The sequence below is a fragment of the Falco biarmicus genome, chromosome 7, assembly GCF_023638135.1.
Source record: "Falco biarmicus isolate bFalBia1 chromosome 7, bFalBia1.pri, whole genome shotgun sequence".
In the NCBI taxonomy this organism is placed as follows: Eukaryota; Metazoa; Chordata; class Aves; order Falconiformes; family Falconidae; genus Falco; species Falco biarmicus.
In genome coordinates this window covers 3,687,123-3,711,767 of record NC_079294.1, presented here as the reverse complement: position 1 = coordinate 3,711,767, position 24,645 = coordinate 3,687,123, and the positions used below count along the sequence as shown (strand labels likewise).

At 42.3% G+C, this 24,645-nt stretch overlaps 1 protein-coding gene across 1 annotated transcript in view; it reads right to left on the bottom strand.

Annotated features, from left to right (window-relative positions):
* KCNK10 (potassium two pore domain channel subfamily K member 10) overlaps nucleotides 1-24,645 on the bottom strand; it is a 65,712-nt gene that overhangs the window by 5,243 nt on the left and 35,824 nt on the right. The window contains exons 4-5 of the mRNA XM_056346669.1: nucleotides 21,916-22,076; nucleotides 1,254-1,440 (exon numbers count right to left, since the gene is read on the bottom strand). Coding sequence (XP_056202644.1) covers nucleotides 1,254-1,440; nucleotides 21,916-22,076 — 348 coding nt within the window. The remainder of the gene's footprint in view (nucleotides 1-1,253; nucleotides 1,441-21,915; nucleotides 22,077-24,645) is intronic.

Below are 24,645 nucleotides of genomic sequence, written 5' to 3'. Positions count from 1 at the left end.
TATTATTATATTACTGAAGAAAACAATACCAAGTGTGATATGCTTAAGAAAAATATTGTGAATTATTTTTATTTCACATTGTGATACCACAAAGTCAGTGTATCAGCGAGCTTCTCTTCACATTTAAGTGGTTAAAATGGACCAAGCTCATACAAGCACTTCTGTACCTGAATGCTGATAAAACACTTCTTTTTCTTACCTGCGGCTTTCTTTGTTCACTGCCTTTTTTTCTCAATAATTCATGTCGTCTATACCACCATATCATAAAAAGGGAGGATGAGATTCCTCTCTACAAAAAGATGTGTCTGCAGCTCTTCAGCAAAGAAAACTTTATATATCCTGTAGCTTCATTTGATGCTTTTAACTCATTCGTATTTCACTGATTTATAGTAAGTAACAAAACAGTAGCAAAGCATGGCTGTTTGTAACACAGGCATCTTAATGCCTTTAATTGGGAACACTAACAGGAGTGAGGAGTAGAGGTCATGTACTAATGGGGAAAAAATCCACTTATTTTAACCACCTTTTCGTTAGCAAAGCAGTTGGGGGAGGGGGAGAGGGGGGGAATAAAATCTCATCTTGCCAGCCAACAATCTTGACTCCCTCTTTGGAAATTGATAATGATGGATATTTATAGTTCCTGCTAGTACTGTATTAATCTTGGAGAGTATCCTCCTAGCACTGAGATGCGCACCCCAAGCAGCCCTTCTTTTCCTTCCTACATGAGTTTTTGTTAACAGGGCAACTGCAACGTCAACATTTCTGCTGAGGTTAGAGAATAAAATGCAGTTTCTGAAATGCTGCAGCTGCTGTAGTAGCAGCCCATTGCTGCATCCCAGCAGAGATTTCTCCAGCCCCATGGCTCAGCCCTACTTTGTAAAAGCCTCATCTATTCATCATTTTGGCTACATGCTTCTGCAGGCAGCCTCAGACCGAGCCCTAATGGACTAATACATATGTCAAGTTCAATGGGAAAGTCGTTTGACTTGTGCATAATTCATTGCACGATAAAGGATAATCAGGACTTCCCAGGCTCCCGGTAGCCACGCTGCTGAAAGCCGGCAATCTGCAGGTGGCAAGGCACCCGGTTCTTAAATCACCCTGGTGTCCCACTGCCCAGTAACCCCAACCAAAACACCTGGCATCATGTTACAGGGATACAATCCGTTGTGAAAAGCCTCCTCTCTACACCAGCAAACAAGCTGTAAGAGCCAAAGCCCTGGCGCACAGCACACAGGCTCCAAGCTGCTCACCTGCTACAAAGTCACCGAAGCCAACAGTAGTCAGAGTGACAACCACAAAGTAGATGGACTCCAAGGCTGTCCAGCCCTCGATGTGCTTGAAGATAACTGCAGGAATGGTCACAAAGACAATGCAGCCTGCCAGGATGAAGAGGATGGTAGAGATCACCCGGATCTTTGTTTGACTCACTTGCTTTTTCTAGAAAAAGAAAACAACAAAAGAAAAAAAATAATTTTTGAGTGGATTGCTGGGACTGTATACCTTGTGAACGGTAGGCTGATGGTGCTGGCGTCACCTGGTGTGTCTCTTTCTGCCTTTTGTGAGTTTATTAGGTGGAACCCAACCAACCCTCCCTGTCAGTGAAACCCTACCCGGCTCACAGGGAACATCTATGTCTGGCCCCACAAAATTGTGATTCCCATTGTCCATCCACTAGGCAGCTACTAACCTTCCAGAAACACAGCCTGGAAAAGCAGTCCTGAGCTTCAGAAAGGCTCCAGTACACTCCAGCTCAGGTTCAACATGTAAGAAAAAGTGCACACCCCCATACATGTACACATACACCCACATCGCCTCACCAGCTCCAAGCGTTCAACAAGTAAGACCAAGACTAAAATCAAAATAAACTCTTTTTTCCTCTAAAAATACCCCTGAGATTTTATGTAGAAATAATTCATGCTGCGGGTTTTCTAGACTCAGGTTTTCCAGCTTGCATTCACAAATATGAAGATTAAATGTCCTTTACAAAAATAGATAGCTGTATTATCAGTTTGCTCCAGAAATAAAAGATTTATGTCAAATACCAAACAACCTGAGATAAAATTACCTACGTAAATCCACACTGGAGGGCTCCTGAACAAAGAGGATGCGTATTACTGGCTGCTATAAACTGAACACAAATATAAGCAGTGTAATTGCAACATTTTACACTCCTAGCTCATATAAAACCTCAATCTATTTAATATAAACTTAGATTTATCCAGTAGTATTGATGTCAGCCTGGATTAATACAACGGACTCTGGCAGATTTATTTCAGGTTTTCTCTGACATAAATAAACTCCAGATTCAATAGAGTTTCACAAGAAACCTGGAAGAAGAAATTTCCAGTCCTTATGCAGGAAAAGGAGTGCGGAGGTCACTGTCAGTCACGTATTTTCAAATTTAGTTTTCCAAATCAAGCGTCTCTGTTGACCCAGAAATGAGATCTCATTTCAGATTGGGATGTTGCCTGGGAAGGAAATCAGGTCTCAGGAGCCGTCTTTGCACCATACAGAAGGGATATTGCCTGAGCTGGGGTTATCCACCAGCCTGCGAGCAGTACTGCTGCTGCAGCTGCTGCAGGAGCATTTCTTTCAGAGGTGCCATGCCAGACCCTCATTAGACACCCATCCGAGCTGGGGTGCTCTGCAATTAGAACCCAGGCAGCAGCATAAATATGCCATGTTTCCTGAATACTTCTAGTTCTGAAACTGTTTGAGATGATCCCTACACTTGATATTTTGTTTGTTTGTTTGTTTTGCGTGCACTTATTATTTTCTGTGTCTGGCTGAAAAGAAATAGTTAAATAGTAATATAATGCCATTAATCAAACTGAAGGCACAGGAAACACTAAGTACCAAGGAGAAAAACAACACAAGAATATAAAACCTGACTTCTTGTTTCTCGAGATTCATTCTGAGCGATTTGCTAAAACACTAAAGGATGATGTAGTTTCTTCAAGAGGTACGGTCACCCTTCACAACAGCAGGGTTTCAGACTTACTCTGTGTGTGGTGAAGGGAAAGCAACGGACCTCGTGGACGTTACGTGGTGTCCGAGATTGGCACACTTGCTTTTTGTCATGGAGGATGAGGCTCTAACCACGATGTCATTTAGTTAATAGTTTGGCCAAGGTGACTTGTTCACTCCTACCCAATGCTTCAGTTTCCTGATATGTAAAACGGAACGGCAGGCACCTTGCTACAGGGGAAGGTGCCATATAGTACTGGGAATCCTTGGGCAAAAAAATACTTCAAAGCTGCCAAGCACTAAGCACTACTAGTAAAGCAAAGTTATGCAGAGTCATCCTTCCTACAGTCCCCATACAGCAATATTAAAATGCATTTCTATATGTGTCAGGATTGTCTTGTCTCGTGGCAGAAACAAGAGTGGAAAGCATGGCCTGCAGATCCGTACCAAATGGTCAGGGCATCCGCTTATTTAGGAGCGATACATTCGGGTTGTTGGTTTTTTTGGAGATGACAGGATCTGCAGAAAAGCCTGACTCATGGTTACTGTGCACCTCGGTCACTCGCACTAAAGCGGAGCAGCTGAGGGTCTGTTTTCTTCTCGCTCTTCCAGCGGTACAAAGGAAGGCAGCAAGCTACGGTGAGTCAGGGACAGCATTTTCAGGGCTACTGAAAAGAGCACAAAAGGAAGACTCAGAAGCAAAATTACTTAATGGACAATAGCACATGGAATTCAGGGTACCAGTGACAAGGAGGGTCTTTTCACAGTTAGATGTGCCTTCAGAGAATGTTCACAGTACAGGATAATTGCCATAGATCCAAAAAATGCCAAGGCATAAACGTCATTAGTCATGGAATATGTACACTGTAGTAATTACGCATCACAAAAAGGTTGGTTTGCGTTAGGTTTTTTTGCAGATGGAGTTGGCCTTGCTATTTAACTACAAAGAACATTATTTTCTGCTGCCCAGGTTCTCAGGAATAAGGAAATGCAGGCTTTACATTCCAGTTTTGGCACAGTTGTATCAAGATGAGAGTAAATTAACCTGACCCACTGCAGTATTACACTGTACCAAGTCATTATTAAAAGAAAAAGATAGAGAGAGAGAGATAGCACTATATATATACATATATATATATAAACTCCTAAAGGTTGAGAAATCTGAAAAAGTTCATACAAACTCCTCTTTTAAATAGTATTTGCACTCTGGAGCCAAACACTGGCAAACAGCTGAGCAACTCCAGCTAGGCTAGCACATTCCCTGAGCCCATGTGAGTTTGTGACATAAATATAGGATTTTCTATAGGCGTCAAAATGAAACAGTAAGAAAGGCCTTTCTCCAGGAAAAGTAGTTAATCTCATAGCAGTTTAAGTAAAATGAAAACACTTGTAAGAGAGATGTTTTCTACTCTTTTCTTTTTTTAGTTTGTTTTGTGTTTCTTTTTTAGTTTTGTTTTAACAACAAGTTCTCTCCACATTGATGAAGCAGGTAACTTCTAAGACATTCATCAAATATAAATAAATCAGTGCTTTCTAATGAGAGAGACTTCAATTTAAATCAGCCTACAGCTGATCTGGAAAAGATTAAAGAAGGACTCTTAAGAAGAAACGAACAGAGCTTTCTGTGATATAACCACCTATGAGGGGTCATTCCCAGCTACTAATGAAGGTGCTGGTTTTACTCTTAAGGTGGCCAGGTGCTACAAAGGCAACATCACTGACATCATCTTAACCATATTTATTCAAACAACCCACTGCCAACCTGGGCTAGTGCTGAGAGGAGTGAGGACAGACGTTCCCATGAAAACACCCTTATCAGTGGAATTTTGTTCTTCTGCATCTTTTCCTTGCTTTTTCCTTATTTTCTGTTACATACACGGGGGTCTTCTTGGTTTTGATCTTATCCAATAATTTCCGGAGTTAAAAGAAATCCTGTATTTTTTTCTTCCCTCCCCCTGGTCCTACAGATCAAAGCTGATGAACCAGATTATTTTACAGCTCTTGCCCTGTTCAGGTGAATTAACTCAGGTGCAATTTTTCTGACCTGACTGTTGACAGCGAAAGGACCAAACAAGGTTCTTAAGTTCCCAAGCTGAGATCACAGGGATGACACATATTCCTTCAAAAAGGGAGTAGGAGACATTAAGCATGGGATCAAAAGATGCTACAGCCATTTATCAGATTAGACTAAATGCTAAATATGTGAAACATACATATTGCCATGAATACCATATTTCAAATATGCTTATTCCACAGTTTTATAGTGGCACCTCCCGTTTCACTGAAACTCCCCCAATATACAGTACTACTCAACCACAAATAGCACTGGAACATTAGCTGCTTCACAGTGAGCTCAGATGGTTCTTCCACCTTCCAAACATTTTCTGTTCTGAATTCCTGACAAATATCCCCAAGAATCACACAAGTTATTTACCTTTTTGGCTAGATGACCAGTGCCATATTTTTAGTACTAGTGTAATGTGCCTGCATGGAACATGCTGTCCTCATCCTTCTACAAGGCTCTGCAGTTTGGAGCACTCCTCCAAAGAAAACACGTTTTTTCAACATTTCTTTTGTCCCCTTAACCTACTCTTAACTTTATGCCCTCTCCCATGCTGCCAACTATTCTTGGAACAGATTGTCTTTGCCCATGTGCTCATTAAACAGCTTGTTGTCTAAATCACTTTCTCCAGATCAAAATATTTTAACAAGGGGAAAGCCAGTCTCAAAGCATAAAACAGAGTATCACACACATAGGTTGTTGGGTTTTTTTTTTCCCTCAGCCACAAACATTAGGTATGTTGTTAGTCAAAACATTTTTGCTAGACTAGTGTAGACAGTGCAGATATTCACAGGTTCACAGTGCTTGCCTTCCAGCTCAGTCAGATGCAGGGCAGCCCTGGTCCAGAGGCTGGCACGTACCTCAGCGAAGCGCGATGCCCATCTCAGCAGGCTGTATGGAAAGGCTGGCACAGCCCTGGGCTCACAGAGCTCCTTGGCGGTTGCATCGACCTCACTGCTGCCTATACCTGTCACTGTGGGTTTCTTTCTAGCTTGTCCTAGCTCCTTCACATTCAAAATGAGGCTGAAAGTAAATGTATTTTAAATATCACTGACTTAGAGATAATATCTAAGAATAATATAATAATCTTTTGTTCTTCTGTGTTCTCTGAACACAGACAATTCCAGCTGGCTCCAATGGACCCACTGCAGGACACTGCTGAACTCCTCAGACAAGGTGGTAGCACCTCTGGGAAAGCGTATTTGAGAAAAGGCAGAAATGCTGGACAGGCAGAGGAGGAGGACGAGGACAAGGAGGGAATAGAGGAGGGAATAAGGAAACAACAAGGACAAGGCAGTGGGAGGTGCTCCATGGCAGAGCAGGTACTGCCCTGGAGGGCCCACAGCCCATGGAGGACCAGTGAAGGACCAGAGGAAAAGGGCTGAGAGACAGAGAGCAGCAGAGAGAAATCCTATAGGAAAAGGGCTGAGAGACAGAGAGCAGCAGAGAGAAACCCATGTGTCCTGAGCCCAGCCCCTCGCTGCTGGCTGCTGACTGGAGGGACTGGGTGCCACCTGCGGTGATAACGTGGGGGGAGGAGAGGTGTCTGGAGTGAAGTGAGCCTGGAAAAGGGGAGAGGAAGGCATTTGGAATGTTTGTCTTTTTACTTCCAAACACCCAACCAATTAAATATTTATCCTAGTTGAAAATAAATAAATTAAATTCCACAAGTCAACTCTGTTTTGCCCATGACAGTATTCGCCAAGTGATCTCACTGTCTTTATTTTGAACCGTGAGTTTTCACTTTTGTTCTTCCTATTTCCCCCTCACCCCACCATGGGGAGGAGAGCAAGCAAGCAGCTCTGTGGTGTTTGCCAGCCCAGGCCTAGGCACCCATCAATGGAGAAGGCAACACCCCTTGAAAGCATAGCCGCAGAATTCTACACAATATATTTTAAAATATATACATTTCAGACCCCTCCATGGGTTAAGGACAGTGGTTTGAACCATTCCACTAGAGATGGGCTTCCCCTACTGTCTAACCAGCTGTCTTGGCACCTCAGTGCTATTTTAATTCTCATGTTTTATAAAGAACCCTGCTACTGCTGCACAAAAAAATGCAAAATCCATCCCCTATTTCTTACCAGTAATAAGTACTGTAGGGGAGACAGATATAAAAAGCTGTAAGTGCTCACACTTGTTACTAAGCTTGGGAGAGACAATCCTGAATACACACACGGCACAGGTCAGAGGAAAGCGGATATTTTTTTACATTGCTATTTTTCCCTATAAAACCACACTTCTGCGGGGTGTTTGTCTAGACCCAGATGGAATATGCAGCAAGATTCTCACAGAGGAGCAGCTTTCTCTAATGTTATTTTTTTAAAATCTCTAGGCACGGATCTTGCTGCAGTCATAATGTGAATACTGAGACTGTGTTATAAAAATACAGAAACACTGGCTCGGATATATTCCAGGCTTCACATACCCCTTTCCAATCTTCTTCTCTCTAGGAAGCACATGTAGGGCTTTCTGATATGCACCAACTAATTTTTCAATTTGATTATTATGCTACTGAAGAAACACAAATAACAATAATGAGCCCCAACCTCTGTTCTAGCTGAGCTGTAGCCAGCCCAAGAAAAACTAAATGTTGAATAAGAAGGATCCCTATAGATAGGTACATAGAGAGGTAGATACATAGATGCTTTTCTCAGACATCGGAGCAGACAAAGGGCAACAGAGGTTCGTGGCATAGACTGAAGCAGTTTCAAAGGATGCTCACAGAGGCTGAATTTGGAATGTATCGCTCCTTCCTTCCTTCTAGTCCCTTCTGAGTTACACCTATATTCGCCTCTCTCAGGGAGTGCAAGAATGGCTTAATAATCATTGTTCCACCTCATTTCCCTGTACCTGAATGGGTTTTACCTTGCCATTGCTGGTAACACTGATTTTGGTCAGTGTTGAGTCAATGCTTTCATCCTGTTCCTCAGCGCAGTTCAGGGGGAAAAAATAAAATGGGATTATGATAGTGCAAAGAAGAGTGCCACACAGCAGCAAGGCTAGATTTATGAGTATATGCTCAGCACCTAATTAAGAAAGGTACTGAGACAGAGAAAGACAATCAGTGTAGCTACATAAATGGGAGATTTAGCTATCCATTGCATGACATGGCCACTTTCAAAGACTTAGCAAGGAAAAGAAAACTGAAATTCATGTTAGAAATATCTCCTCTTAAAAGCCCCAAAAGAGCCAAAAAAAAGAATGTTGAATTTCTCTACTCTTCTATTTTTTGTACTGTTATTGTTTTGTTCCTCTACAGCAGAATAAAGCATCCCAATTCCTTCACACTACTGAGTTTTCACAACAATTCCCTAGTGATTAGGAATTTAACACCATCAGCATCCGTAGGCTAGAGCGGATATTTTGTTGGACTAACTGAAAGGTTAAGCACCAACCTTTTGAAACAGGGATCTTCAGGCTGGACTGGTTGTGCCTGTTTCTAGACTGCAGGTCTCAGTTTCTGCTTAGTTTGGAATAATGGCCAAGCAGCCTTCCCTTGCCCTTCTTGGATACAAGAGCATAAATCATTCTCTGCAAGAAATTCTTGCAGAAGCCTCCAAAGCATATTTTGTATTTACCGTGAGATTTCTTACAGGTATTAACAGTAAAAAGATGACAATATTGCAGTCTTTCTAGAGGAAAACGCTATTTGTGACTAGCCAAGAAACCAGTGTTCTCTTGGGTAACTAGACCACAGCGAGTGGGTTTTACTCTAGGTGGGATACAAATCCCAGAAGAGTAGATGGAAAGTAAAAGGAGGAAGGTAGAGCATCTTCCCCTGGGCAAAAGCATGGGAAGAGTGGAAAATGTCTCACCCCTAGAAGCGTCTCTCCATGCCACAACTCTCCCACTGCTCCCGCCAGCCTTCTCCAACATTTTGCAGGAGCTGCCACTTCTTTTTTGCAAAGGGAAAAGGGGGCCAAGGATCCCCCTCAAAGGGAAAGGTCTGGCACAGGGTGAAGGGTGCATCAAATACTTCGTCTCATGGCTCAGCTCTTATTGCCACAATGACACCTGTACGTGTCGAGGGAAAACATGAACATGTAAATTCTGTTAGAGTGGTTAACACAATAGCTTAACAGTCCTAAAAGATGAAGGTTAAATGCATAAAGCAACATAACATGTTCAGGACTAATTCTCCACCTCCATCCACCACCACCACTAAATTTGTCACCTCCATCCCACCTGTTCATAACCTTGAAGCAGCATCTCTGAAGTGCGAAAACAGCATATCCTTATGCCTGGAATGAGGCAGCATGTTCAGGTATCCTCATTAAGAATTCCTATCTGTTGCCTTTCAAGCTCCATCACCCCCATCACACTAAGTCTCTGATGCTTCCTCCAAAGTTGCCCACAGGAGTTTTGGAGGATATTCTGAAGGACACTGACTAGAATGGCTCTATGTATTTGTTGAGGGGGGTGGGAATCAACAATCACTGTATTATTAGCGGTCTAGATATTACATAGTGAACTGTTGCAGTTGCATCCGTCTTGCGTTTCCTTTACTCCTTATGTTGCAAATCTTGGGGTTAGGGTTTTCTTTAGGCTATAAATCACACTTCCAGAGGTGGCAACACCTGCATCAAGACCCTGGCACATAGGATTTGGTATTTCAACACTGCACTGTCAGGAACACAGAGAAGTTTCCCCAGCAATATGACCAAAACTTAAAGCAATAACAAAAGGAGGCTATTCGCCATTAGTGCTTAGGAAGGAGTTTAACTTTCAGGCTGATGGTTGAAAAGTTGACGTGTTTTGCCATTAATCAGCAGCTTCCATTGAAATATCTTATCTTTTAAGCTTCATACAGAGTATCCAAGACACCCTAGCTGCTCAGTAAATCCTTAGTCATGCTTTTAGCTCCTGTTTGTCTTGTGTTGCATGAGAAATAATTGCTTGAGACTCACGGGGTTTATTTCCAGTGCACTTTGCTGCAATTAAAAGTTATCTGACTAATACTAATTTCAGCAGGAAGCGGGCAGGTATAGTTTAACACTTCAGAATAGTGGCTCCCAAACATTTCAAACCATAAAGATGGACTGTTTAGCTCAGTTCCTTAACAAGAAAATTGGGGTTCAAGCCGTGCATGGAAATGTAACTCTTTGCCAGTGCTTATACTGAGATCATTCTGAATACTAACCTGGTTTCCAGCCAAACGAGAAGTGGCAAAGATTGGGCTTTGATGTCAAGAAAGAAATAGCGCTCGTCTTTTTTCACCATAGAAAACACAAAAGAAATGGATAGCTGGAACAATAGCTGGCAAACAGACAGAGATCATATTCCAGAGATAATCCCTGATGTACATAAAAAAATAGCCTGAGTACATAAAAATTAACAGTGGAAGAAAACTCCTTCCTGAAAACTTACTTCATCATTACTCTATTGCTTTCATGTTCTTCAAGGATGATAAATCATCATCCGTAGATCGATCCATCATCCACAGAAGGGTTTGGAAACACTTCTACTCAGGGTCAGTTGCCAAATACTCTCTTACCTTGCACTTAAATCAGTTTTTTAACCACTAATTGCCTACTACACCTGTCTTTGATTTATTAATTAATTCTGTGTAAACATTCAATCAGGTGCTAAAATATTAGGCACTCTACAAAGAAAAGCTAAAGCAGATGAAGAAAACGCTTCTTTTTTTTTTTTTTTTTTTTAAGATAACAGAGGAATTTGGGTTAATATACCACAGTAGCTGCAGTATATTCACAATCAGAAAGAAATGTAATGAAAATCGTTTCCCAAATGAAAAATTAACGATAACATTTTACTGTAATACAGACAGATAACTGAAGAGTTGTGGCTTAGCCCCAGCTGCTGGCTCCCTCCCCTCCCTGTGGTGGGATGGGGAGGAGAAGTGAATATACGTAAAACCTGTCAGTTGAGATAAGAACAGTTTAATAACTGAAATAAAATAAACCAAATAACAATAATAATAACAAAACCAATAATAGTAATGACAACGATAACACTGATAGTTGTAATGAAGAGGAGAGGGAGAGAGGAATAAAATCCAAGGGGAGAAAAAAACAACACAAAAAAAACCCCAAGTGATGCTCAGTGCAGTTGCTCATCCCCAGCTGACTGATGCCCAGCCAGTCCCCTAGCAGCGATCAGCCCCCTCCAGCCAACTGCCCCCGGTTTCTATACTGGGCATGATGCTCTATGGTATGGAATGTCCCCCTGGCCAGTTGGGGTCAGCTGCCCTGGCCGTGCTCCCACCCGGCTCCTTGTGCCCCTCCTCACAGAGCAGGGGGGAACTGAAAAGCCCTTGACTGAGGGTGAGCCCTGCTCAGCAACAGCTAAACCATCAGGGTGCTGTCAGCATCGTTCTCATATCAAACCCAAAACACAGCGCTGCACCAGCTACTAGCAAGAAAATTAACTCTATCCCAGCTGAAACCAGGGCAACAGTGATAAATAGCGTCTTTGTATCAATCATGGATTCCCAACTAGTTTTTATACAATGTTCTGGTTTTAAGAGCCGTAAAATCTCATGAGCGTTGCAGTTCAGTGACAAGAGTATGACCCCAGTAAGAAGAATTATTGAAGGTTTGGACCTCTAATAATTTTAAACAATGAAGAAAAAAAGTAATGAAAAGATATTAAAAGGCTTCACACAAGCAGGCAACACAGTACAAGTTTCCTCTGAAGAATCCTGTGGCCACCAGGTCCACTGCGCAGTGCCTGACAGCCCTGGACAGAGGTGTCCAGTACTACCAGCGTAAATTATTTTGGGGGATGACTTCAGTGTGTATTGGGTTTCAGGTTTGGTGCACTGGATCTGACTTGAGATTTCCAGATAACACTATACTCTAGATTTAAGCTAGTTTTAAAACCTGGTTTTAGGATAGACTTTCCTTCTCCATCTATACTATCACCTTTTTAGCGAGACTGATTTGATTCTAAAATTGGAGCAATTATTATCTCTTCCTGGTGTTGAAATGTTTTCCCTTCTTAGAGCTGCTTCCTTCTCTTTCTAGCAGTCCCAGGAATGCCCTTTCAACTACCGCCATGCTCAGCCACCACCTGGGGCTCTCTTTGGAGGTAGATTCACTTCAAATCCTTCACGATCCTCTCTCTGAAGGATGCTCAGGCTGCTGCTATGCTTCTCGCCAGCCCTTACAGGCCTAACAGACATTGTTGATAAAACATGCTTAAAAGACCTTTCAGAAACATCGAGATCTGAACTTAAACTGTTCAGGTTAATATTAACCCTTAAATTATATGCCCATTTGCAAGAGGCTGTTGACTTGCAGGATTAGAGAAAGATATGCTCCATAGCCAGCCCACGTAAGCTTTAGACTATAAACTTGGCAACAAAAAACAGTGGATAAGAACAAATCAGCAAAAGGTTTGCTGCACTTAGGTCACTTCCCCTGAAGCCCATTAGCTGTAAGCATTGCTAACTGAATTAAATACCCAGTTAGAGGAAATAAAATGCCAAAAGCTGGGATCCATAGATTTTGGGATGAATATTTTAATAGTAGCTTACTATCTCAGCACTGTGCAGAAAAAGATGCTTTCCTGCAGCTCAGTATAATGGAGGGGAAAAGTGATCCAGAGAGTAAAACCAACATCAAGACCATACCACAAGGCAGTGGTTGAACCTAAAATACAATTCTGAGACAAGTTTGCCTCAGGTGGATGAAGAGTCACTGCATTTAGCAAAGTCATAGCCTGCACCATTAGTTGTTTAGGTCACCCATAGGATTATCATTTGCCTATTGGCACGGGAGCATGAGGACTACTAAAGCAGGTGATCATCAAAAGCAAAAATAAAACTTCCTGCTATCTTCCCATCACCGTAATTAAAGCACCGATTAGAAACATAAAAAGAGATGTGGCCTGCAGTATCTCAAGGAGAAAAGCATTTCAGAGACAGGCATTGTAAATTTACCACTCCTGCCTTTCATCCTCCAGCTGAACTTTGTAAGAGCCTACAGTCGCACTTGTGCCATTGCTGGCCATGCTACAGGGCAGCGTCCAGATGGCCCTGGGTCTGGACTGCTTTACATCCAAGAAAAACAATTAGAACAACTCTTGTTAAGAAGAGCATTGAAGGAGTCTAGCCAGGAAGGAGCAGAGAGAGGAATACGTTCGTAGAGTACAGAGAGACTAGGAATCCTCTTTGTAACAGACGTCACTGATGAACTAGAGGAAAATGCATCCAGAGTTTTCCAACCTGGAGCACACATCTTGTACAACCAAGTCCTCGATTTCAGGAGTGCTCAGCATTTTGACTTAAACAGTTGTCAGGCAGTAGTTTTTGAAAGGTTTGAAATGTGCTTCCTCACCACACCCCATCATGTTCTGCATAGCAAAACTCCTTTTCAAGAGGATGGAGGGAGGACTGCACCCCTCAGAAGTGGTTCACAGCCCACTCCAGCGTGGTGGGACATACCCTCCCTGAACTCCCATATGCTTAACAAGTCATTGTGCTGAAGTCTTACATCCCTGAGGAGAGCACATCAGCCTGACATTGCTAGAGACAAATTGTTCCAAAGAATCCAACATCTCAGCACTAACTGTGTTTTTAGACAGTTACTTATGCTCTAAATAAAGTTTAATGAGGAAGGCAAACTGAAATAAAAAGAGGCAGAACATTTGCTGACTGGTGTGTCTGTGCTCAGCTCCTGGACACGGCTCTCCCAGGCTGCTCGTTCTGCCACACTTTTTGTATAGAGCCTACACAGCTCCTGCAATTTTTGCTTTCTTACAGTACCTGCATTTCTTAATTTCACTTTTATCATCAGCTAATTTACAAAAAGCATGTCTTCGGATTTAAAAGAGAGGAAATGAAAATGGTATTAAACTACTCCCCAGATTCATAAGGCACTGTGGACATATTGCTGGCAAGCACTAGAGTGTATCTAGGTTTTTTATTATTCTTATGTTGTAAAGTCCATTTTTAGCCAAATATGCTTTATGAGTATTATGAAGGATAACATTGCCTGCAGATCTCTTCTGCTAGTATTTGGCTATGCATGTATCCATAACCTTAGTGTTAACTAACGGCAAAATTCAGATCTGGATCTAGGTTTTGGTTTAAATTGCCCATAAATTTCAGGACACTCAGGTTTGAAATGTACTTTCAGGTGCATACCCACCTGAAATAGTCACAGAAGTACCTACACATGTAAAGAAATCCTTTGCTCAGGAAAACCTTGCTCATGAAACCATGACTTTCAGATGGACCTTTAAGGCGTTACAGGCAAAAGAGCAGATAGTGAGCTGGGACAGTTTACACCCATTTGTTCTGGGTTGGTAAGTCAGTGCTCTAAAACACCTCTTTTTATCTGTACAAGCTCTCACCACACAGGTTATTTTTATCCTGAGCAAGTTATTCTGCTGCATGGGGAGCAAAACAGAAGCTGCTTCAAAGAGCCAAATTCCCAACTAGTGAGAGAGGCACAGAATCGAGGGAATCAAATGAAAAATGTTTCAAGTCAGCATATTGTGTGCTCTGCATGCTGCTTTCCTAGGCTACATCGCCTGTGGTCTTTCTGTAACAAGGTGATCTTGTCTAGGAGGAAAGCATTTCCATCATTTCTTCCTCAACGTGTTCCTGCAGGTAACTTCCCAAGTTTATAAGAAATGTTACTTTTGCTAGTGAAGGGGAATTCTGGGAATTATGAGGGAATATTTCCTCTGCCATAGAATCATTTAGGCTGGAAAAGATCTTTAGGATCATCGAGTCCAACTGTAAACCCAGCACTGCTAAGCCCAACACTAAGCCATGTCTTCTTAGCCCTCCTTTTGTTGCTAATGTATTTATAAAAACATCTTTAATTGTCTTTTATGGCAGCAGCCAGATTAAGTTCTAGCTGGGCTTTGGCTTATCTAATTTTCTTCCTGCATAGCCTTACGGCATCCTTGTAGTCCTCCTGAATGAATGGCTGTTTGCCCCTACTTTCCCATTCTTCTAGCAGCATCTTCACATCAGCTCCACTTAATTTCCATCACCCCTAACCATTTCTTCCAAATTCATACAGCCGTATTTTGTCTTCAGTTTCTACCTGGCTTCTCCCCTCCAAAACTTTCTGCTTCACCATCAACCTGCCATTTGCTACTGTTGCATCCTTTTCTCTCCCTATATATTTTCCTGTTCATTTAAAAACACTGTTTACAAATCAGCCTTTTTACAGAGTCTCAGTACACCAAGGCCCTGGCTGGCTTCTATGGTATCCAAATGCTAATAACAAATAACAGAATGTAATTAGATCTACTGTCCTGCTACAACAATAAGAAATTCTTACTAGATCATGGAAATGTACGATTCCTTTCTGGTGACTGATTTTTATATTTCTCAGCCATTTTGTTTGGGTGGAAATGACCCAGAAAATCATCAGGCTAAGCTGTGAACACTGAAATTTCAGCTCATAAAACTCATATCATTTTGGAATAATACCATGGATGTGCCCCAGCAAGTTGAATTTCACACTCCATCCTGACAGCTCTGCCCAGGGACAGGATGCCAGCAGATAGGAGATCGATCATTGCACTGGACCGTCCCACTGTGGAAGTTCTTGAATGGATTAAAAAAAAAAATCCTTATAGAAAATCACAATGAATAACACTATATTAAAAAGAAAAGATTGGGTGTTAATATCCTCAGCGGGGATAAAATGCAGCTGATGTAATAACACACTGATGCAGGCTAGTAATGAAATGCAATAAAATGAAATAAAAAAGATTGTTTGATTTTGGGTATATTTTGATTAGATGTCAGGAGGTGGAGAGGAAGCTTTTCCATCAAATTAATCTGCTCAGAAATGCAGGCATCAGGCCATATATTCAGAACTACGAGTAGGATCTTACTAGCCAACGTATCACTTAGGTTATAATACATTTATCTATTTATTAACCATGTCCCACATTTTGAATTCAGTAACAACATTGCAAATCCTGAATTATTTCACTGGTTTGCCTAAGCAGTGATCTGGATTCATATTTCTGGTTTGGGGAACTCTCTCATCTGAAGGTTTGATCCAGCTGCCAAAGAATGAGCAGCATCAATGCCAATTTGGGGCTGGCAGAGAGCGCAGGGTGGGTGCTGCCTGGCAGTAAGCAGAGGGGGTCCCTGGCCTATGGCATTGCTCTAGGAGAAGGAGAAGTAAAGGTGGGACTTCAAGGAAACCTCAAACAACTTCTCTGAACAGCAAACCTTGCTGAGAACTCGCTCACCAGTCCTGCACTGGTGTCAGGTATAATGCTACAGGTTGGATGGGAGCCAAGGGAGGGAAGCGGGGGAAAGGGAGCAAGGGGAGAGGTAACAGAGCAAATGGACGGACAGAGGGGAGACCAAGACAGACAACTGTATTTTTAAGTGTTCTCCTTTGCACAGCTACTCTCTTGTACAAAGTTGTTTTCCCAGGACATGTTTCCCAGTCCTTTTCAGATCAAGAATTTGTAAAGACCATTCCTGTCACTTGCACAGTAACAAAAGAGATCTGAGAAGCCAAAATTCTCAAAAAAGAAGTTGAATTTTGAAAAGAAAATGTAGCTAGGGTAGATCTGATGTATTCAGAAAGACAAACAACGAAGTTTAGAAAAGGTAAAGCTTTGGCAGTTTCTAAAAGAAAGCTTTCCAGCAGCTCAGTGGGACTTCGCTTACTGCTGCCCCAGCCCCATCTTCCAGCTAAGAACTACTTTTCTAGGACTGTTCCAAGGTTAAGGCAGTGCCTACTGCTGTCTTTCAGAAAAAGAAAAAACGATGTATATCATTTTCATAATACTTGTATGTCCCTTACATCTAAAACACACCATTTCCAATGGGCAAACAGGTTCTTCAAGTTGAAAACCCAAAAGCGAGGTAGCAGATGTGCCTGTGCAGAGAAGCCCCTGGTTTGGTGAGGTGTGAGCTGTGCAGAGGCGCCGTGTTTCTGCACATCGCGTATTTGCTTGAGCCATGAGCGTCGGGGGTGCAGCCTCGCCACCATCCACGTCTCCGGCTGCTCACTCACATCCCTGTATTGCAATTCACACCCTACCAGCTGTGCTGCCAGACCTGGCCCCCGCCTCACGCTGCAAGCCAGAGGAGTGAGAGCAGTAACCAAGCCCAGGATCCACTTGTAGTGGCTTCACTTCAGAAGCCAGAAAATCCTGGAGCGCTCCCAGAAGCACGTTGTGCCTAGGCTGAATGCCCACATGCATCTGTACTGACCAGCAAGATGAGGGAAGATCTGTCAGGTTATGCTCATCCCATCTCCTTCTAGTGAGAATCTAAACCCTCGTTACAAGGTTTGAAAAAAAGACTATCTGAATTTAGCCTATATTTAACTCACAATAATGACAGCTGCTGCATTCTGTAGCCGTGTACGCCGCCTGTGAAGTGCTTTCCTTTCTATCTTTAGGCGCTTGCAGCCTCTGTGTGTGCAGAGCAAACCAGAACAGGGTTTGTTCTGCCATTTATTACAGAAACATTCCCATAAGATCCCTCACACATGTAAGGTAACAATACTACTTTTATGGGTTTAGGTCACCTTCAAATGCATATTTCATTTCTGCAATGTCTGGAAAGCTTTTCCAGATGAAAATTATTTATAAGAATTACTAACTTTTTAAATTAGATTTTGAGTCTGTACATGGTTGTCTCACATGAGCTGGGAAAATGGGTCCATCACTGAGCCCAGATACTGAATGACCAGTGCATATAGTGGATCTGGTGACCGTGTACGTACCCATTCTCTGGGAACTACCCCTGCACGCACGTGAGAACAGACTAGTAACCAGGTTCTGCCCCGGATTATTGAAGATGGGACATATGGGAAGAATCGGTAGCTGAGTAGGTAGGGCTTGCACGGGGGATGCTTTGGTTTACATCTCTGACCTGATTGATGTTTATTTACTTGTACTAAACACAATTACTCCAGTAGGACAGATGGCATAGCCCAGCCAACACGTGGTGATGGGGATACCTTCCCGTATCCTAGGCAGCATCGCTCTGCCAGCGCCTCCCTTTCCTAAAATGAAAAGTTCCTGGGCTTGCAAAGCATTATTTTGCAATGAAATACTTCCAGCCTTACTAGTCACGAATGAAGAGTTGTTTTCCTGGTTATCTACACAGCAAAACAGCAGCAACATTTTGGATTACAAAATAAGCAGTGGCGTGTGTCCCGCCTTTCTGCTGAAATATTCTGTCAATACTGTGGGGGTAGCGTGTATTTGCTAAGAGCAGATCTCTTTGCCCCTTCATGGAGTCCAAATTGTTCTTAAATTTCCCACAGAGTGCGTGGGCTGATCGCTGCAATAGCTAAACGTGGCATTCTTAAGCTCTAATTTGTGCTGTTAATTAATGTAAGTTTGGTGGGGCTCCGCACAGGTCATGTCAGCGGCAGCAGAAGGGCACTAGCACAACTCCTGTGGGAGGAATCTTCCTTTCATCTTTCCAGCTATGCTGGGGGACGCCAGGGGCAAGCGATCCCTCGTGTGGCATGGGCTCCATGTGCACAGTCACACTGTTGGACAGAGCAAGAGACCTGTTAGGGAAACGCGTTGGGTGAAAAGATTGCTGTGCCGACAGAGAAACCTGCCTCTCCTTGCCACCTGCCAGCGTATGCGTACTACCTCTTGCCTGGCCTCAAAAAGCACCCTAACCACAACGCCAGGTCAAGCTGCCTTCAAATTCCATCCACCCGTACACATGACCATAACTGCAAGGATGTCAGGAACCCTCGGCTGCCCTGACACCAGCCCCGTAACATCCCTACGGGTGAAGGGGATGAACAGAAGCAGCGTGTTGAGGCACATACACGTGGAAGGCGGATATATTATAAAGCCCAGGGTACACGCAAAGTTTCTTCCCATTCCCTTCCCCAAGGTACAAGCTGGACTGTCCCAAAGTGCCCGTGAGGACCCGCTAGAAGGCAAATAATACAGGTAGCTAGTGAATACCATCTTAGAGACACAGCTAGAAGGCTGGGGGGGTGGGAGCAGACCTAGAACTGATTTTAATTTCTGTTAATTTCTTTTCAAAACAGGATAATTAGAACTGCACGTGATATTCATGGTGCAAGCACACCATGGGTTTGTTCGGTTTCGATTCCTTTGCTGACACTCTTTTTCTCCCTTTTTAACTGCTCCTAAGTTTCATGGTGTTATTTTCAGATAACCATCAATAGCAATCCCAGGTCCCTTTTGGAGTAGTGAAATTTGATGCTATCTCTGTATATTAGGATTTCTTTCCTCAAACTTAAGAAATACACATTATTTTGTATCACCAACACCAGATTCCATTTATCATCTTATCATCCTTTTGCAGCTTTCATTTTAGCTACCCTGAAACACCTGGAGACATAATTTGCAGACAATGCCACCTGCATATCCATCTTCTTGTCTGAACCATTCCAGGCCGTCTCTGTTAAAATAGTAAAATCCCACTGAGAACTCCAGTAGAATCACACCAACAATGCTACTATCTATTCCTAATCTCCATTTACCCTTTAAATACATACTGGCATGTGAAACCTGCTCTCTTACCACATCACAGCTTCATCTCCGTATAGCCTTTGATGAGAAAACTTGTCAAAAGCTTTCTGAAAATCCGTTCTATCCCTAGATCATTGATACACACTCAGTGACCCCCCAGCCAGCACCAAAACATTTGAGAGTCACACTACGCAACATGGTATTACACTTCTCAGTATCTTTTTAGCCTCTTTGCTCTTCTGAGTTTCCTCCTAACCTAAACCTAATTTTTATGTCCTCTCTTTAAAGGCTGTAGCAGATTGCTTTACACCCACAAACATGTTGAATTTGAGTTTGTTACGGAGAGAGTTATAAAGCAAGAAATAAGAGTTACACATCAAACCAGATTTAGTTCACTGCTCAGGATTACATCAAGAGCTGTTACTCCACTTGTAGGTTCATCAGATTAGGCTCCAGAAATATTTCTGGAGCCTAACAATGTAAACACAATGTGGTAATAAATTACATCATTACTAAAATTATAATGATTATTATATTCTGCATTAGCTAACAATATGAAGTATATATGTATAATTACTAATGATCATATATAATACATCAAATGTTATGTAATAATCATTTAAAGTGAAACCACTGATATTAAGACTACTTACTAAGATGCACATAAATTGCAAACTGTATCAGGAATATTTCAAATAGCTGAACCTCACTACTAGGAACATTGAAGGAAATTATGTGTAAACCCCCTCCACCAAATCACAAAAGAACTGATATAATGTATTTATGAGAATCAAAAAGCATACATCTTGGCTAAACAAGGGGACCACAGATGTCTAAATTGCTTTGGAAGCTGACAAGATACCAAGAAGGAAAAGAAATAGTTCAGATGGTTATAAACAACAAGCAAGTGCTTTAACTCAAGAAAAGGAAGGAGCACTCCGAGTACCAAAAGAACTCCCATTATGTGCCGAAGGGCTATATTCAGTACGAAACCTTAGTATCAGCATTCATTGGTGAATCATAAAATACTTCAAATAGAGCATGCATTATTTTATTCATAAATTATCATGCTGACGGTTTAACAGTCTTGTCTACATCACCTAAAAAACAATACTACCGCTGACAATCAAAGAATTTCTGACTCTCAATTCATATCATGACTTCAGGACTGTAGTTTTTCTTGGGCAGAAGTAGGTTGGAAGGTGAAGCAGGTATAAAAGCTAACTGAAAAAGAAACTAGGGATCTTATCTACTTCTGGTTTTGCAAGCCCAACACGAGCCACCTTTCAATAACATTTTCATTTCATGAAGATGTGGGCCATTTTCAAGTGCTCCCCAGTCAGGCACATACACGCTTACTCTCCCATAATCACCAGTCACCTTTTTCCACATTTATCCTGAGAGATACTCTTATGGCTAGTCTGGGGACACTTCACAGTAATTTAATCAAAAGGGAAATTGCTCATATGCCAGTCTAATACTTAATTACTTCCTTTCAAAAACAGTTACAAGTAATTTGCTCTCATCTGTCGGAATGTTTTAGAAAAAGATGCCTATTAAACTAAAGAGCTTGGACAGCTTTTCACCCACTCCGTCCCTGGAAAGACTTACCTCCAGTTATGCCGCCTCCAAGGGAAGCATCACACAGGTCACTTCTAGAAGTTCTGCTTCAAAGAGAGAATCCCTGAAGTGAACCATTGGCAAATTAGCAAAACAGCATTTGCCAGGTCTGCAGCACTGCTTGCAGAAGAACTGCTTACAGTGATACGGACTCAAAAATAGAGGGTACTGGCAACATGGAGGGAAATTACATATGAGAAAGTCTATACAGAAACCTAGTGTAGGGTGTATCCACAGGAGACAGGGCAAGCAAATACCATGAAGACGATCCCAGGCAGTGGCATTATGCCAGTTCTTTCAGTTGCAGATTTACTCCAGCACATCTGCCCTCTCGCAGCGAAAGCCTATCGCTCGTCCGTCTCTCTTCCCGAGTTCACATTCACTCCAGTAACCCTGCTGTCCAAGTCTTTCAGGTTTTGTCAGTAATACTGGACAAATACAGGACCTACTCTGCATCCCTGTTCCTCCAGAAGTCACACTCCTTCCCTCTGTTTTCAATGAGTGGACATACATGTCCAAACAACCTGTGAGTTTTTTGAAGACTGTTTTACAACCAGTCCTTGTAAAGAACCTAGCTCAGGAGACACGCTCCCCAGAGACAGCCTCAGGAAGGAAATTCAAAGCCTGATTGATAACCCCTGCAACACCATTTAGAGAAATCTATTCCTTTGCGCTGACTACAGAGGCCTCTAAGGACATTCAGCATCATCTCAACTAGACATGTAAATATTTCATGGTGCCCAACATGTAAAAAGGACTGCAAGCAATAGCAACAGAATTAAAAGCATGTTATACAACACAAGCAAAAAAACTGACAGTGAACTTACTCGGAAAACCTTTTCCACCCTTGCGATACCCTTCCCGAAGATGGTTCCAAGTTGGTCTCCAATCCCAGCCAGCAAGAAGCCAAACAGTGGAATCCCAAAAATGGCATACAAGATGCAGAAAACCTTGCCTCCAACAGTGCTTGGGGCAATGTTCCCGTACCCTGAGGAGAAAAACCATTGTCAGGCTCTCAGAACTTACACATGGCTTTTTAGGAAAACTAATGGGTTTAGAAAAACTACTGTTCCTGCCACATGCAATTCCTGTTCACAGGCTTTCCATGGCACAACGTCATTTCCCACATAAACTATCCCCTGTGATTCAGTTCTTCTTGTACCCTCCATTACCCACAGTTTCTATAGATTCAGGTCCTATCTAAAGTTGCTTGGTTAATTAATTTAGCTTGACTTACAAAGGCACAAGAACCCCTCTTTGCCAGCCTAGCGCCTGCATGCTGCTGCTCCTCTTGGGCCGTGCCAATGACCTCTTGATGGGATTCACCTGACCAGGCTCGTTTGCAGTGGTAAGCTCAGAATTTCCTCACCCCCTCATCACACTGACTCATTACACTGCAGCCTCCAAACCGTACCCACACCACGCAATTCTGCTCCTGAACTCTTTATTTAGTTTCCCTTTCAGGCTGGCAATAAAAAGCCTAACATTTGTCTTCTGTGAGGTTTATAAATAGCTTTTACCAGGGAAGTTTTTTAAGCCTTCCCTCTGAAGATCCTACTCCATTTATATTTACAAATCTTTATTGATGCTGTAATAAAGCTGCATGCATGCCTGCCTGTCATCCTCTGCTAAGGTAACCTGGGGCTGTTGAAAAGATGACAGATCCTGATCAAGACATAATTATCCAGCTGCACATCCTGAGCAAAAACTCTCATGGCCCAAGCACATTTGGGTTTGATTCCCAGCCTTGTGACTCCAGGTAAAATACTGGAAACATCTGATACTGGGAGAAAGACAGCTCTCCACCTGTCCTATGCAGTAAAGTACATGTAGTCACCACAGTTTGTTCAGGCACTTTCCTTCCCTCCACCACCCGTGTGAGTTTAACCTTAGGAATGTACATAGAGCATTCTGACCCCAGTAGCCACGGTATTTCTGTTAAAATGTTAATGTTAAAGAGAAATAATAGCAATTGTGGCAGTCATATTTGCACCCTTTTCTTTAGGATCAGGTACCTTTATTGAAATGTTATAGACATTTGTATTCTGGCTATACATAATTGTTTGAATATTAAAAATGACCACACAATCACAAGTCACTGACGAAATAAAGTGGAAATGCAGAGCATCCAGAGGGATGGAGATCTAAGTGTTTGCTTCACCTACAGCAATTCCTCCTGGTCCTTGGGAATTAAGGCTGGGCTCCCAGGTCCTGATCCTGTTAGGTATGTGACACTGGCACTGGATATACCTCCTGCCATGGGATGGTGAAAGGACTAGGCTGACACACAGTGCTCCCTCCCCCACAACCCACAGTCCTTTCCATGGCCGCATCCATCATCCCAGAGCTCTCCAAGAAAATCCAGGCTCCACAGGACTGCGGACTGAGGTTGACCAGGTAGCCTGCTGAGTGTCTGCCTAAGAGGAGCCCTAACAGGGCTCTGGTGGATAAAATAAAATCATTTTCATGCCCAGACAAAATACGTAGACTTTACGCAGCCTATAAAAATCTCACTCATGGAGAATTTAAAGCAAATATGGGCAAAAATCCAAGCTCTTTTCAAAAAGTTATTTAAATAGCAGATGTCAATGAATATGCCTACATAAACCATGCCTACATAGTGGCATTTATTTTAATGAGTAGTTTAAAAGCTTGTCACTTGGGCCTATTGAGTAAACAAATATTAAGGGAGGGTTTTTCTTACATTTGATTCAGAAATGTTTTCTTTCTCGCCACCCACTGGTTTTATGCTACCGTTAAAAATACGTGGTAATGTAGCTTAGTACGTAGGGGAGCACAGGGAGGAGCATGCCCTATGCAACTGCTTTTTCACCCTCACCAGCAACAAAGAGGCACAGCCAAAGGCACAGCCTCTGCTCTTCGAGATGATCGCCACAGCAAGTCTTGTAACTGCCACAGGCTTTGTGGTGTGGTGTTACCTGCACCTAGAACTTGCAGAATTCAGTCAGATCCTCACACTTTAAGGAAGGTTATGTGACTGTCAGACTATTTGTCTATACAGCCACCAGTGTGTGCATCACAGCTGTGATACGGAGAAGCACTTCATCCAATATTTAAAGCAGAAGAATACTTAAAGGCAACACAAATAAAAAGCAATGCTTCCCCAGTGATTTCCAAATAATCAGAGCTCTTGACCTCTAACCATGACAGCATTGAAATCAAGCTTAAAATCACAAAATCACTGTATGATTATCAGCAGATAAACTTTATCATCAATACTGTGAGTTTCTAATTTTCTTTCCTTCAGACCACCTTCTGAAATCCCAGCTGCCTGGACAGTCTTCAAGAGAGGAACTGGCTCACAGAGGAGGAGAGGATAAAAACCTTAGCATATCTGAGGCCAGCATTCACAGATTGAGAGACTAAGCATATTAGACACAGTGTATAGGGGGGACAGATGATAAGGGCCTGAATAATGAACTTACTAAAATTATTGGTTCAAGAAAAGTAAATGGAGCAGTTCAGTATACCCTTCATCTAATGCAGAGAAATGTGTCAATATTTCAAGGCCAGAAATTCCAGAATGAAAAAAAAAA